Consider the following 14757-nt stretch of genomic DNA (forward strand, 5'->3'; position numbering starts at 1 on the left):
AGAACCCCCAGGTTGCACTGAGCTAGGAGGTCGACTGGACCCACTCACTAGCCAAGTGACTTGTTCTAGACACTGCAAGACCACCTTTTTAAAATAACAAATGATTTATCAAAGGCTCTGAAGGTCACTGGCAATCATCAAAACCACAAGTGTTAAATGTCAAGGAGTATGTGCCGATAAAAGTGGTCCACTCAAAGCCCTTTCACTTTCGATCTGTTCATTGTCAAGGTATAAAGGGGTTTTCTATTTCTCAAAATGTTTTCTGGTATTTTTTCGAGGTCTTTAAAAGCCTTCAAGTATCTTCTCTTCATTAGAACTCTCACAATTACACCAGGATGGGATTTTTCAGCTCCTCTCAGCCACGTAGGTTTGCCCCCAAAGGTCTGGAAACATGGGCCAGTCACCCCCACAGTAAAATGAGATCAAGGCCATTCAGTGTCCCCCAAAGATAACATATGGGCCTGAGCCTTTAATTCACTTGTGAAGACTGGGGAGGGCAGGACAGGAAGAGGGAAGAGAGGAAGATAGAATATATACTGATTTTTAAACAATAAATGTTTAAGGTACAACCCAAGAGTTTCAAGAAATGTCAGATTTGGGCGCCTGGGTGGCTCAGTTGGTTAAGCGACTGCCTTCGGCTCAGGTCATGATCCTGGAGTCCCGGGATCGAGTCCCGCATCGGGCTCCCTACTCGGCGAGGAGCCTGCTTCTCCCTCTGACCCTCTCCCCTCTCATGTACTCTCTCTCCCATTCTCGCTCTCTCAAATAAATAAATCTTTAAAAAAAAAAAAAAAAGAAATGTCAGATTTACAGAGAGATGCTCTGACCTACAGCCCCAAGACAGGTGCCTTCCTTTAACTGGGTGTAGGGGCTCTCTGCCATTAGGGGAGTTTCAGGAGAAAATAAAATCAGAGACATACTATGCATGACTGATAAACTCCCTTATGAAATTACTTCATATATACTTTAGCATTCTAAATTAACATTCCGGCTCATCAACCCAGTTAAGAGACAATTACCAGAAAAGTCACTTCACCAAGGTGAGCTCTGCAGCTTTCTGGCAATGGAATTGCTTCCCACGATTAAACATGTTTTTACGTGATGTTATGACAAACACAAAGCCAAGTGGGGAAGAATGTTAAGTCTTAGCCACATGGATCATCAGACAAAAGTTTAGAAAACAATCAGGTTACACAGTCCCAACACTAAGACAATCACCTTAGTCAAGTCCACAATAGAAGTATACATGAAATGTTTGCATTCTTATTCTGAATAAAATCAGCAGCATGAGATTCATCAACCAAATGTGCAAGCCATTCCAAACATAACTTTATCAATTCTAAAATTCAGCCAAATTACATTTTTTTAAAACAATTGTTGACTGACCCAATAGAAAAATGTACAAAGTTCTGGAGACCAGGAGTGGTCAGCAGAAGTGGGAAAAAATACATATGGCAATAAAATACCAAAGATGTTCCACTTCACTCACAACTAAAGAAAGGCTCACATATGATGTGTCTGATGTGCCATTTTCACTCTTCACGTTAAAAAGCTGTAATGGTCGGCCAGAGGCAGGGAAATAGGAAGTACCCATTAATGAGAATAGAAACTGACAGAACCTTTTTGCAGGACTACCACTATCTACCACAGTTTTTAAATACACTTACTGTTTGCCCCACAATTCCCCCTAGAGATTTATCGTACAATTTCACAAAGTGGACAAAGATATATTCAACATGTTTACTGCAGTATTAGAAGCAAACACAAGAAATCTAAAATAGCCAGCATCAGGGAATTAGCTAAATACCTTAAGGCAGGCATACCAAGTTCTAGGGCAAAATGATAAAAATATAATCCACACTTGGGGTGCATGGGTGACTCAGTCGGTTGAGCGTCCAACTCTTGATTTCGGCTCAGGTCATGATCTCGTGATCATGAGATCAAGTCCCAAGTCAGGCTCCGCACTCAGTGGGGTGTCTGTTTGAGAGTCTCTCCCTCTCCCTCTCCCTCTGCCCGTTTGCACTCTCTCTCTCTAAAAAATAAGTAAATCTTTAAAACACACACACACACACACACACACACACACACACACACACGCTAAAAGATAGCCTAATTGAGTTACTAAACTTCAGCAACATATATTTCTTCTAACAACCATGTAAAAAAGGCAAGCTACCTCTAACTGGGGTAAAGGGACAGCACTATATGAATTAGGCTAACCATGCTTTTCCACACATCATTTGATGGCAGAAAACGATGGAGAAATATCAACAAAATTCTAAGGAAAAGAAGGTATGACCCATGAGTATTACCATTTATGGATAAGGACAACAGAAAGGCATATTCAAACATGAAATAATTCAAGGAATACAGCAACCATAACTCTTTTGAAAAAAATTATCAGCTAAACAATCCTGAACAGATTAAGAGGGTCAACAAAAACACTCAATCCCAGATGGTAGAACAATGTCTAAGGATCTGCAAGAAAGAGTGCAAACCCAGAATTTTATACCTAGCCAAGATGTCCTTCAAGCATAAAAGCAGGCATTCTTAATTCACCAAACAAGTGACAATAAAATCTAGCCAATGGGAAGATGAATTAAAGACTTCAGATATAGAAAGACCAGTTAAAAGAACCAGTGGGGAACAATGAATCCTTTAAAATATAAAACTAAGACTAAATACTGAGGGAATATGGTTATGGAACATACTATAAATGCTCTAAAGACCCTGACAAAGTAAAATAACAACCAAGAAGGAGAAGAGGGAAATAGGAGTCCAAATGTTCTTATTTTTCCTATTATTAAGTTCACTGATATTGCCTAGAAATGAAACATGGAATATATTTATTAAAAATGATGCCATCTTGGAGCACCAGCCTGGTTCAGTCAGTACAGCACACGACTCTTGATCTTGGGGTCATGACTTCAAGTCCCACATTGGGCATAAAGATTACTTAAAAATAAATAAAATAAAAATGGTGCCATCTTCTTAATATCTTTCGTAACCTTTTTCCTTAACCTACAGGGATTTATCAAGAGCTAACAATTATTGAAGCAAAGATTTATTTGCAATTGACAATTCCTTTTTCAGTTTCACTTGATTTCTTGTTTTGCTATTAAATTCAAGTGACCTCAAGGGCACTAGGCTTAGTGAAGAGTCCATCTCAAAAGGTTACATATACTGACTACACTCATACACCATTCTCAAAATGACAAAACTATAGACAGAGAGATAAGTGGATGCTAGAAGAGGGGAGGGGGCTATAACACAGACAGCATCAGGCTTGAGGGAGTTCTATGCTGATGGGACAGCTCTGTATCCTGACTGAGGTGGTAGTTACATGAATCAATACATGGACTAAACTGCACAGAATCATACATACAAGTGACTACAGGTTAAAAACAGGTGAAAACTAAATAAGGTCTATAGTCAATAATTGACACGTACCAATGTCAATTTCCTGGTTTTGATACTGGACATAGGTATTGAAGATTCCACACTGGAGACTCATGGCACTCCTTTTGCAACTTTCTGCATTTAAATATTTCAAAAAGTATAGCCTTTCTTTAAAAATGCAAGTAATAAATTGATTTTTCTTTTACTTTAAAGCATGATCCCAAAAATCAGCATGATCACTTTTTAAATGAAAGTACTTATTTTAGGACTCCATCTCACTTATCCAGATACATACGTACGTACAAAGACATATGGATGTTTATGTAAAGTTAATCATAGTTCAGGATAGTAGGATTCGGGGTGACTTCTTTTTTTGCCAATGTTCTTGGCACCTTTTACTACTACTTGATTTTTAATAAGAACATGTCATTTTTATAAAAAATTATCCAGTTGTTACTCTTTTTTAAATAAATAAAGAGATCTTCCCAAGTCTGATTACAAGCCAATTTAGAAACCAATGATTCCCCCCCCCCCCAGCTGCATTTAGCTCATAAAATACCTTTACCTTTTCAGGGAGTCTGAGACCAGAGATCTTTTTCATGATAACCTTCGTATAAAACAGCAGCAGGCTGCTCTTAATGTTAACTGAGCTACTGCATCTGCCACACCTAATGACTTAGCTGAACTGAACTGTATGAAGTCAAGCCACCCTCCTTACTGTAGATGTCCTGTAATGTGGTCCAGCTACCACTGTGCTCTCAGTAATCATGCTTTTCCTATTCCTATCACGTTAGAGGATATGCAGGGACCTAGTTTCTCCTCTATTGTAGGAAACTTTTACCATCTTGCACTTTCTATTATGAAGTCAGTTTTACAGGTTTTACAGTTAGATGACTAGATGTACTATTTTTCCTGGGACAATACACCCAGTTGGGCTACATTTCAAGTAAATATGCCTGTGTAAATGTGCACTGGCTTAAGGAGAAACCTACTGGCACAGAAAAAACATGGGCTGTGGAGTTAGAACCTTGAGTCCGAATCCCATCTCTATCAACTTGCTGTGTAATCTTGGTCAAGTTACTAACATTACCCTCCCTGAGCCTCAGTGTCCTCATCTTCCCAAATGTACAACGGGGACAGATAAGACCTACTTTGCAGGGCTGCTGTTAAATTAAATAAGGACTTACACAGTGTACACGAGGGCCCCTCAACAATGACTAGTGCCGAGTGTAATTATGAAACACGCAGACCTTTTGCTCCCTCTGACCCCCAGCTTCCTTCCTTTCCCATCAGCCTCCTGAACCTCCCTCACTTCCCTCTACACTGGGAGTTTCCTCAATATCCACAACCCCTTCCCTCACCACACCCCATCCCCACTGCACCCCAGCAGTTCTCCCAGCAGCAATTAGTGTCTGGAGCCTCCCCCTAAGCACACATCCACGCAACATTTCTTTTAACAACTTCCCTGCTCGCCTGTCCACCCCCATCCCACTGTGCTGACTTGCCCAGGGGAAAAATGCCCTTCTCTGAGCGTGCTGGCTGCCTAGGTTTTGGAAAAAGAGGGTGCTAATTTACTATATTCATACTCTATTTCAATCTTACCACACTCTCCAAACACTGCCATTGTCATCCTTCTTGAATTTTTTTTCACCCCTGCCTCTTTTGATTGCCTCAATATCTGCAGAATGCTTAAGGGGCACTGGAAATGCAAAGAGGCCTAAGACTCACCCTGATATGGACTCTTAAAGACAAAGAACTAATCCTCCCCACCTGCAGGCCTGGAGTGGAACTGAAGGGAGGCTAGAGGAGTTGAAGAGTCTTACACTGTGCTCTTCAAACTTCTAAACTGTTTGACACTTACTAGAAGAATATAGTCTTAGAATTTCTATATAGTAATAACAAATATATCAAAATAATAAAAAGCCAAAAGAAAAAACCTAACTATAATCAAAGATAACTGTTAAACTACTAACTGGAAGGCCTCAAAGAGATTCTATTTAGGGGGGCCTTGAAATGGTAGGGAAGGTCTCACCTTCAAAAATGAAGAAAAGGGGGCGCCTGGGTGGCTCAGTTGGTTAAGCGACTGCCTTCGGCTCAGGTCATGATCCTGGAGTCCCGGGATCGAGTCCCACATCGGGCTCCCTGCTCGGCAGGGAGTCTGCTTCTCCCTCTGACCCTCTTCCCTCTTGTGCTCTCTAACTCTCATTCTATCTCTCTCAAATAAATAAATAAAATCTTTAAAAAAAAAAAAATGAAGAAAAGGACAGTAGATCAGAGGGAACAGCACTGAGCAAAGAGAGGTATGAAGTGTACTCAGTGTTCTGAGAATGACAGGTGGTTTGTTGTGGCTACAGAACAGGTATAATTTGGGAAGTCTTTAAAAGACATTCCAAATAAATCACTTAAGCATTTAATACATCATCTTCAATCTGTAGTGAGAGGACTAAAAGTAAAATTGTGAAAATCCAGGGCCCAAGTGCTTCCCATCACTCTCTGGTCTCATTGGTCTCTGGGGGTGCCTGGGTGGCTCAGTCGGTTAAGCATCTTGATTTCAGCTCAGGTCATGATCTCAGGGTCATGAGATAAAGCCCCTTGTCACGCTGGGCGGAACCTGCTTAGGATTCTCTCTCTCCCTCTCCCCCTGCCCCTCCTCCCTACCCTCCCTACCTCCCTCTCATTCAATTCTCTCCCCAAAAAACAACAAAACAAAACAAACAAATAAACTTGGTCCCTGCAATGGGGACCCTCAGTTCTGAATGATTTGGAGTCAAAGGGCATGCTCCCATCTGAGCTCTGTGAAGAGGACTCTGGCAGGAATACTGAAGATGAACTGCTAGGGGGAGAACCTGGAAGCTGTCAAGACACTAAGAGTGAAAGCAAGAGACATGGCTTGACCAAAGTGGAGGGAATGGAAGGAAAGGCTGGGGTCAAAACACAAATCAGCAGAGCATCTACAGGTCTACAGGTGGGGGACTGAAAGCAAAGAGAAAGTTAAAGATGACTCAGGTTTGCCACTTGAGTGTCCAGTGAAAAAAGTCATGAACAGAACCAGGGCACAGGGAAGCAGGCGCTAGCCTGAGGGAAAGATGATGGATTTGGTTTAATCTGATGTCTACAGGACAGCCAGGTGAATACCAAGGGCAGGAGAGTAAGGCCGAGTTCTCACTGGCACACAGGCCCTAACTGAGGCCATGGGAAAGACTAAGGGAGACTGACCCAAGGCAGTAATATCATAGGAGCCAAGAAAAAGTGTTTCAGAAGAGAAAAAGTCCAATGGTTGCCAGGGGCCAAAAGGAAAAGTCAGATGGCATAAGGACTGAAAAGAAGCCCTTTATATTGGCTTCAGCACACAGAAGTTGTAGCTGATCTTGAAAAATGGTGAAGACAGGTCAGTCTGCAATGGTCTATAGAAAGCGCAGGCGGAGCAGCAGCTACAAGCTCAGGAGCTCCCCCACTTCACCCCAGCCTGTACTGTCACATCTTCCTCGATTTGGACACATATGTCAACAATCCACTTTCATAAAATCGTCAAGATCCTTGCCCTGCCCAATGCCAATCACCTGCATCTCAACACCACAGCAACTGCCCATCTCCTTACAGAGCGAAGTCTCCTGTCATCTTCCTGTCAGGTTCTTTACCTGTCATCTCCATTACTACCAAATCCAAATCACCAATTAAGTAAAACACCCACTATTCCCAGTCACCACGTTAGAGGCTTCCAAAATCAGCTTGAGCTTTTCCCTTTTCTTCATCCCTTGAAGGGATGACTCCAGAATCAGTTTTTTAAGCAGTGAAAACTCTCTTGCTCAAGTCCTCCTCACCCTAATTCCACACCCAAGAACCGACCTTTGTCACATCCAGACATGTAAGGTGTCACGGGTTTCCCACCAATCTAACCTCTGCACGGCAGATGGATTCATTTTCCTTTAAGGAAAAACCAGCCGACAAAACCACACTCCCTAGAGTAGTATTGAAAGCCCTCCATAATCTAGCCATAAATTACCTTTATGGCTTTCTCTCCAACTACTACTTGACAAAAACCACCACAGCCAAACCAGTCTATCCAACGATCTGAACATTACACGGTTACACCCTTCTCTTCCGAAATATGCTCTCTCTGCAAGTTCTCTTTGTCACAGGGAACCTCGCTTACTCCCACGCTCTAAAGGTCCCTTGAACAGCCAAGACCTCCACAGCACTCCGACCACAATGTAACTGTCTCCTATGCCAGAAATTGTTCCAGACTCTTGGGACACATCAATGAACAAAGTGAAGATCCCTAGCTTTATGGAGTCAATATTTTAGCAGGAGGAGGCAACAAAAAATAGACTTCATAAATAACGTTATGTATATAAAATGTTTAAAAATGGTAAAAGCTACATAGGGCACCTGGCTGGCTCAGTCGGTAGAGCACACGATTCTTGACCTCAGGGTCGCAAGTTCAAGCCACACGTTGAACATCCAGCTTACATTAAATAAATAAATAAATAAATAAGAAGGCAAATGCTACAAAAAGAAGTAAAGCAGGATGTGAAGGAGTGGGAGTGGAAGCTCTGGAGAGGACTTGAGAACTAACCATCACTGTAGCACCTGCAGACGGCTGGCCCTTGACTGTGAGCTAGAGAATGGAAGGCGAGCAATCAGAGAGCCCTCTCCCCTGAAGTTCTACTGCAAAGGGGAACAAAGAAATGGGGCAGCAGCTGACCTGGGTTGCAGAAGTAAAGACATAACGTGTTTGTGTCCTGCAAGTACCTAGAGCCCTAAAAAGTCCTAAGCACTCAGCAAATTTAATTCCCTCACTTTCCCTTGACACCTATGATTTTGTTATCTTTACTGATACATATCTGATCTATGTAACTATCTGCAAACAACTTTTCCTAACCCTTCAAGACTCAAATATGCCTCCTGGGAAAGCTTCCCTGGCCGCTCTCCTCAGTGAGTCTCCCTCAGATAGGCTACCTTTGTACCAATGCATTCTTCCACTATCACCCTCATCACAGGCTCTTGTAATTGCCGAATATAGTCCCATCTGCCTCATGAAACTGACTCCTAGAGGGCAGGTACTACTAACCCTCTTGGGGTGAAAGTGTAACAGTTATGAGCTCTGACTGTGCTCTGACTCTTGAGCCAGACTGCCCAAGTTTGAATCCCAATTCCATCACTCAGTTGTAGTGTAGAAGGGCCCTGGATGTTCTCATCCATAAAATGAGAAATAAAAATAGCCTCTACTTCCTGGCACCGTCTGGAAAAGTAAATGAGTTAATATATGTAAAATACATGGCATATTCTAAACCCTATAAATATTAACTATTGTACTATTATATTGTATCCACAGTACCTAAGATTATAAGCTTGACATAGGAAATTAATAAATTATTTCACAAATGAATAAAATGAGGCACTAAAAAGCTCTCGCTTACTGTAGAGAATTACTTCTCTATACATTACAGACTGTGTTTTTGTTTACTTTACCAGTAAAGTAATTCCACCATTTGAACCATGTCATGTCCAATTTTCTCAAAAGCTGTTAAAGTCATTTCTTGATTATCGAGCCTGCCTCCCAGCCTAGCTCTAATTATGTGACTGCCTACGGAACCTCTGAGAACTGCAGAACCTTTCCCTGGCATCCCCCTGCACCACCATGGCTTCTTCATACCTCCCATGGCAGGGGGCGCCATGTAACACCATTGATGAACAAGTGGATGACACACCATCTGAGAGGCCAAATCTAAGGTCTGATTTTGCCTCCATTATAGGGACCACTCACCACTCATTACGGGAATGTCACGGAAGGTCACATTCAACCATAAGTCTTTGTAACCAAAGCAATTTTCTAAGCAACTAGAAAAACACTAATTTAAGCAAGAACTCAGTTTTGCACACAATTTCCATAATAACCAACAGCTCATTCAATATTAAGTAACAACTTTTCGGAGAAGTAGTGGGAACCTCTAAGATATTACATCACTTAAGAACTCATGGGAATTCAAAAAAAAAAAAAGAACTCATGGGAATTCAACAAAACCCAATGATTTAATCAAATGTACTTACAGTATAGCTGTTATAGTAATTTTGTACTACAACTACAAATCCTTTTTTTTTTTTTAAGATTTTTACTTATTTAGTTGAGAGAGGAAGAACAAGTGGGGGGAGGAGCAGAGGGAGAGGGACAAGCAAACTGGGAGGCAGACACAGGGCTCAATCCCAGGACCCCGAGATCATGACCCTAACCTAAGTCAGACACTTAACTGAGCGAGCCACCCAGGTGCCCCTACAAATCTCTTTAACTGGTTCTAAATTTGTAGGTCAAGATCACTCCTAGAGGAACAGTTTAAAGGAAATGTCCATACTCTCTAGCCCCCATCACTATCGACCTCAGAACCAAACAGAATATATGTGGATGACAGTCCAATCATCTTCAATGATCTTCCACGTTGAGATCTGCACATGTGCAGATGCACAGTCCCCAACTTACAATGGTTCGACTTTAGGAGGCTGCAAAAGCAATTCACATTCAGTGGAAACCATCCTTCGAATTCTGACTTTGGATCTATTCCCAGGCTAGTGACACGCAGTACAAAATTTTCTTATGATGCTGGGCAGTGGCAGCCAGCTGCGACTCGCAGTCAGCACATGATCACCAGGATCAACAACCAATACACCTACAACTATTCTGTTCTTCACCTTCAGTACAATATCCAATAAATGACATGACATATTCAACACTCTATTATAAAACAGGCTTTGTGTTAGATGGTTTTGCCCAACAAGCCACCCCTTGTGTGCTTATGTGTTCTAAACACATTTAAGGTAGACTAGGCTAAGCTATGATGTTCCGTAGGTTAGGTGTAGTAAATGCATTTTCGACTTACAATATTTTCAACTTACAAGGGGTTTATCGGGACATAACCCCACTGTAAATTGAGGAAGATCTGTCCTGCCAAAAAGTGCAGGCTTTGGAGTAGAGCACCTTGGTCCAAATGCCGGCTCCACCCAGGTATCCTACAGCATGTCTGTCATCTCCCCCTCTGGGAAAACTGGCCATAATGTAACCTAGCAGGGTTGGTCTGGTTAACCAGACCAGACCGAAGGACTACAAGAAAAATGAACAAATGAGAAATAGCTTACAGCAGATATATAATAAATGGTGTTTTTAGCATATTATACTATTTTCATCTCATTAGGATTGAAGTTTTACAAAGACATTAAAAAGGCTCAAACAGGGGCGCCTGGGTGGCTCAGTCAGTTAAGCATCTGCCTTCAGCTCAAGTCATGATCTCGGGGTCCTAGGATCAAGCCCTACATTGGGCTCCCTGCTCAGCGGGGAGTCAGCTTCTCCCTCTCCCTCTGCCCCTCCCCCGCCACGCTCTCAATCAAATAAATAAAATCTCTCTAAAAAATAAAAAAGGTTCAAACATGTGTCAACTAATACTCCTAAAAGTAAGAAATAGAGAGGAAAAAAAATTTCCTGGAAGAAAGAAAGAGATGTGATCCCAGGGAAAAGCTCCTCCTCCTGTAAGACACACACCAGGAAACGGTTTCCTTGCATTCTGGGGACAAGGCCTGCCCCACCCACACCTCTGACTCTGGGACACCTACAGGATATGAACCCCCAGTGTCAGTGATGAAGAAAGGATGTGAATAGAAGTTCCTAATCTGGTCACAGCCACCGTGGCCACCCCTTGTGTGCTGAACTATGTGAGGTCTAGCTTACAAAAACCTTGACTCAAAACTTACCCCTAGAAAAAAATGTACATCGTAATCATGAAGTCAACTACTTTACAATAATCGCTCAAAAGTGGCCATTTTCATAATGCTCTGATTGCCAATTAAAATGAAATCTGAATGCAAGGGTGCTTGGCTAGCTTAGTCAAAAACCAATAAAACTCTGCCCAGGGGTCCTAAAGCAACATTCCTTGCAAGCTCCCTGAGGGGAGGAGCTTGTTTGCTTATTCATCTGACTTTCCCTAGAGCCTGGTGTCCAGTGGCAACTTAAAATTCACTGAAAGATTTGTACACCCCTACTCACGACATTACTCACAATAGCCAAAAGGTGGAAGTAACCCAGGTGTCCATCAACAGATGAATGGATAAACAAAATGTGGTATGTACTCACAACAGATTATTCAGTGTTTAAAATGAAGGAAATTCTGACATATGCTACAACATGGGTGAACCTCCGGGACATTATGCTGAGTGAAATAAGCCAGTCAAAAAAGACCCAATACTGTATGATTCCACTTCTATGAGATACCTAGAGTAGTCCAATTCACAGAGACTGAAAATAGAGTGTGGTCACCAGGGGATGAGGGAGAAGGGAATGAAGTTATTGCTCAATGGGTAGTTTCAGTTTTACAAGATGAAAAAAGTTCTGGGGATGTGGGGATGTACATTCACCACAATGTGAATGTACAATGTGACCCTTAACAACATAGCTTTGAACTACACAGGCCCACTTAAACACAGATTTTTTTTTCAATAAAAACAGCACAGCACTGTAAATTATTTTCTCTTCCTTATGATCTTCCTAATGACATTTTTTTCTCCAGCTTACTTTGTTAAGAATACAATACATAGGGGTGTCTGGGTGGCTCAATAGGTTAAGTGTCTGCCTTCAGCACAGGTCATGGTCCCAGGGTCCTGGGATGGAGCCCCACATCAGGCTCCCTGCTCAGCAGGAAGCCTGCTTCTCCCTCTCCCACTCCCCCTGCTTGTGTTCCTGCTCTTGCTGTCTCTCTCTCTCTTGCTGTCAAATAAATAATCTTTAAAAAAAAAAAAAACTTTAAAAAAAGAATACAGTACATAATACATATAACATACAAAATAAATATTAATCGACAGTTAACGTTATCAGTAAGGCTTCTGGTCAACAGTAGACTAATAGTAAAGTTCTGGGGGAGTCAAAAGTTATACGTGATTTTCCACATCAATGGGGGGCAGCGCCCATGACCCCCATGTTGTTCAAGGGTCAGCTGTACTTAATGCTACTAAACTGTAACACTTAAAAATGGTTAAAATGGTACATTTTATGTTCTGTGTATTTTACAACTTAAAAGGAAAAACCAGAAAATTAACTGAAAGAATAAATGAAGAAAAGGAATACTGAGTACTATCACTCACTAAATGTTCTCATACCTTTGGATTATTCATTAAGGAATTCCTAACACATTTTATAGATGAGAAAATTGGGACTCACAGAGCTTAACCCATCTGCCACTATACTACATACAGTATCTACTATATAGTGCTGCTCAGCATTAATGGTGCATTTTACCGCACTGGTTCTAAGCCCCATGAAGACCCAGAACCTGACACAACACCCACAGGCCCCTTGAAAGTTTTAAAAAATCCCAGTGGCCTGAACATCTATATCACAGATGTCACTATGTCCCTTTCTCTACTAAATCCCTAACAGGGGTAGAATGGACAGCCTTAACACTTCCTTCACTGGAGGTGCTCAAACACAGGCTGAGCAATCAACCGCTCCCCCATGGGTTTACTATGTACCAGGAGTTGGGGAAGATAAAGGTTCAGAAAATTTCATCTTTGAGGGAACTGAATCTACTGCTGTGGAGAGATAAGGTTCAAGAAACAATTATAACAAGACAAAGGCTTAATAAACAGATGTGATACACAAATGTAAGGGAGTGCTGAGAGTGTCTTTGGGTCTGAAAAACGTGGAAAGTATCTTCAGAAGAAGTGGCTTCTGAGCTGGATCTGGAAGGATGAACAGCTTTCCAGGCACTACCAGGGAAAAGGCCAGAACATGAAGCAGAAACGGCATGCCCCGGTGTCAAAAGACACCCCTGTTCCTGACTTTGCTATTATCCGGATGAGTGACCTCTGCAAATCACAAACCTTCTGTTTCCTTCTATGTAAACCTACAGCAAGACCCCATTCAGCCCTATGTGTTAATATCTAATAGAAGCTCTGAAGTCAAACTGCTTAACTTCAGATCGTGCCACTATCACTTAAGAGTGACTGCCTTGGACTCGGGTCATGATCCCGGAGTCCCGCATCAGGCTCCCTCCTTGGTGGGGAGTCGGCTTCTCCCTCTGACCCGTCTTGTGCTCTCTCTCTCACTCTGTCTCTCAAATAAACAAAATCTTTAAAAAAAAAAAAAAAAAAGAGTGACCTTGAGCTGGGTAATTAGCTGCTCTGTGCCTCAGTCTCCCCACTTCAGGAGAGCGCTAGTGTGCTCCTTAAGTAACAAATGTCAATCACGCAGCACAAGCCCTGGCACATAGTAAACCCTCAATAAATACAGGATAGCTCCTGTCACATAAGCTACATTGTTAAGAGAGGCAAACCCCAGATTCAAGGGTAGTGCCTGCTGCGTTTCCAGGTCCCTCCCAGTCCTGAGACATCCCTGGGGGGGATGGGAGCGCCGAGCCGGGGCTGCAAAGCCTGCACGCATGTGTCACTGCTGGGCTCGGCACGCGCCTCTCCCCGCCCCGGGGAGAAGCGATGGCTCAGCAGTCCCGGGGCCCGCTCCCACCCCTCAGACCCGGCACCGGGGGGCGGGGGGGCGGGGGAGGGAAGGGGCTCGGCCCCCACTTACCATGCTGGCCGGGGGAGGGGCGGCTCAGGTGAGCTGGCTCTCGAGCTTCGGACACGTCCCGCTCGCACAGTTCAGGTCATGGTCCCGGCAGACTCGGGAAGTCCCCCGCCCATGCAAAGACAACCGCTGCCCCACCCGGGCCCCGCGGGGACCCTCTAAAAAGAGCGCGGCCCCCCGGCCCGCCTCATCGGGGACCCCCGGAACAATTCATCTGGACCCACCCGCCCCTCCCCAAGGAAACTGAAAAAGCAGGAAATGGGGCTCGGAGGCCGGTGAGGAGGGCAGCGGCTCGGGGGGCCCCCCGCCCGGGCCCGACCCCCGAGGGGAGGCTCCGGGCCCAGGCAGGGGCTCCCGGCCTCCGCGTTCAGAAGCGGCTGCGGGCCCGGCCCCGAGGCTGAAGGGGCGGAGGCTGACGGGGCCTCGGCGGAGCAGCCCGGGCAGCCGGCTCAGGGGAGAGGCCCGGGGACCCGCGCTGTCCTCGCCGCCTCAGCCCACACGGCCGCCGCCGCCGCCCCCCGGAGCATCCCTGCGCGCGTCCGCCCTGGAGCCGCCCGCTCGCGCCGCGCGGCCGCCCCCAACCAACAGCCCCAACGCGCCGGAAGTGGCGAGCGCCCGGCGCGGCCCCACGGCGCGGCCGCCGGGCTGCGGCGCTGGAACCGGACCAATCCGGAATCGAGCGGGGAGGGGGGGGGCGGGGAGGGGGGCGGGGCGGGGCCGCACCTGACGGCTCCCGCCTGGCCCCGCCCCCGCCCGGCCCCTCCTCGCGCCCACCGCCCATCCACGCGGGCCGGCGGCCA

At 44.4% G+C, this 14757-nt stretch overlaps 1 protein-coding gene across 10 annotated transcripts in view; it reads right to left on the minus strand.

Annotated features, from left to right (window-relative positions):
• XPO6 (exportin 6) overlaps window positions 1–14535 on the minus strand; it is a 101667-nt gene extending 87132 nt beyond the window's left edge. For 3 of the 10 annotated variants that reach the window (XM_028110181.2, XM_088029059.1, XM_028110178.2), the window contains exon 1: window positions 13961–14534. In XM_028110181.2, the coding sequence (XP_027965982.1) occupies window positions 13961–13963 (3 nt within the window). In that variant the 5' untranslated portion in view covers window positions 13964–14534. Of the gene's footprint in view, window positions 1–13960 lie in introns of all 10 variants that reach the window. The other 7 variants (XM_028110186.2, XM_028110185.2, XM_028110179.2 and 4 more) reach the window with 5 other exon arrangements.
• Between the last annotated feature and the right edge of the window lie 222 nt (window positions 14536–14757).

This window comes from Eumetopias jubatus, unplaced genomic scaffold, assembly GCF_037043125.1.
Source record: "Eumetopias jubatus isolate StellerSeaLion01/CBP00866 unplaced genomic scaffold, mEumJub1_p1.0 scaffold_12, whole genome shotgun sequence".
NCBI lineage: Eukaryota > Metazoa > Chordata > Mammalia > Carnivora > Otariidae > Eumetopias > Eumetopias jubatus.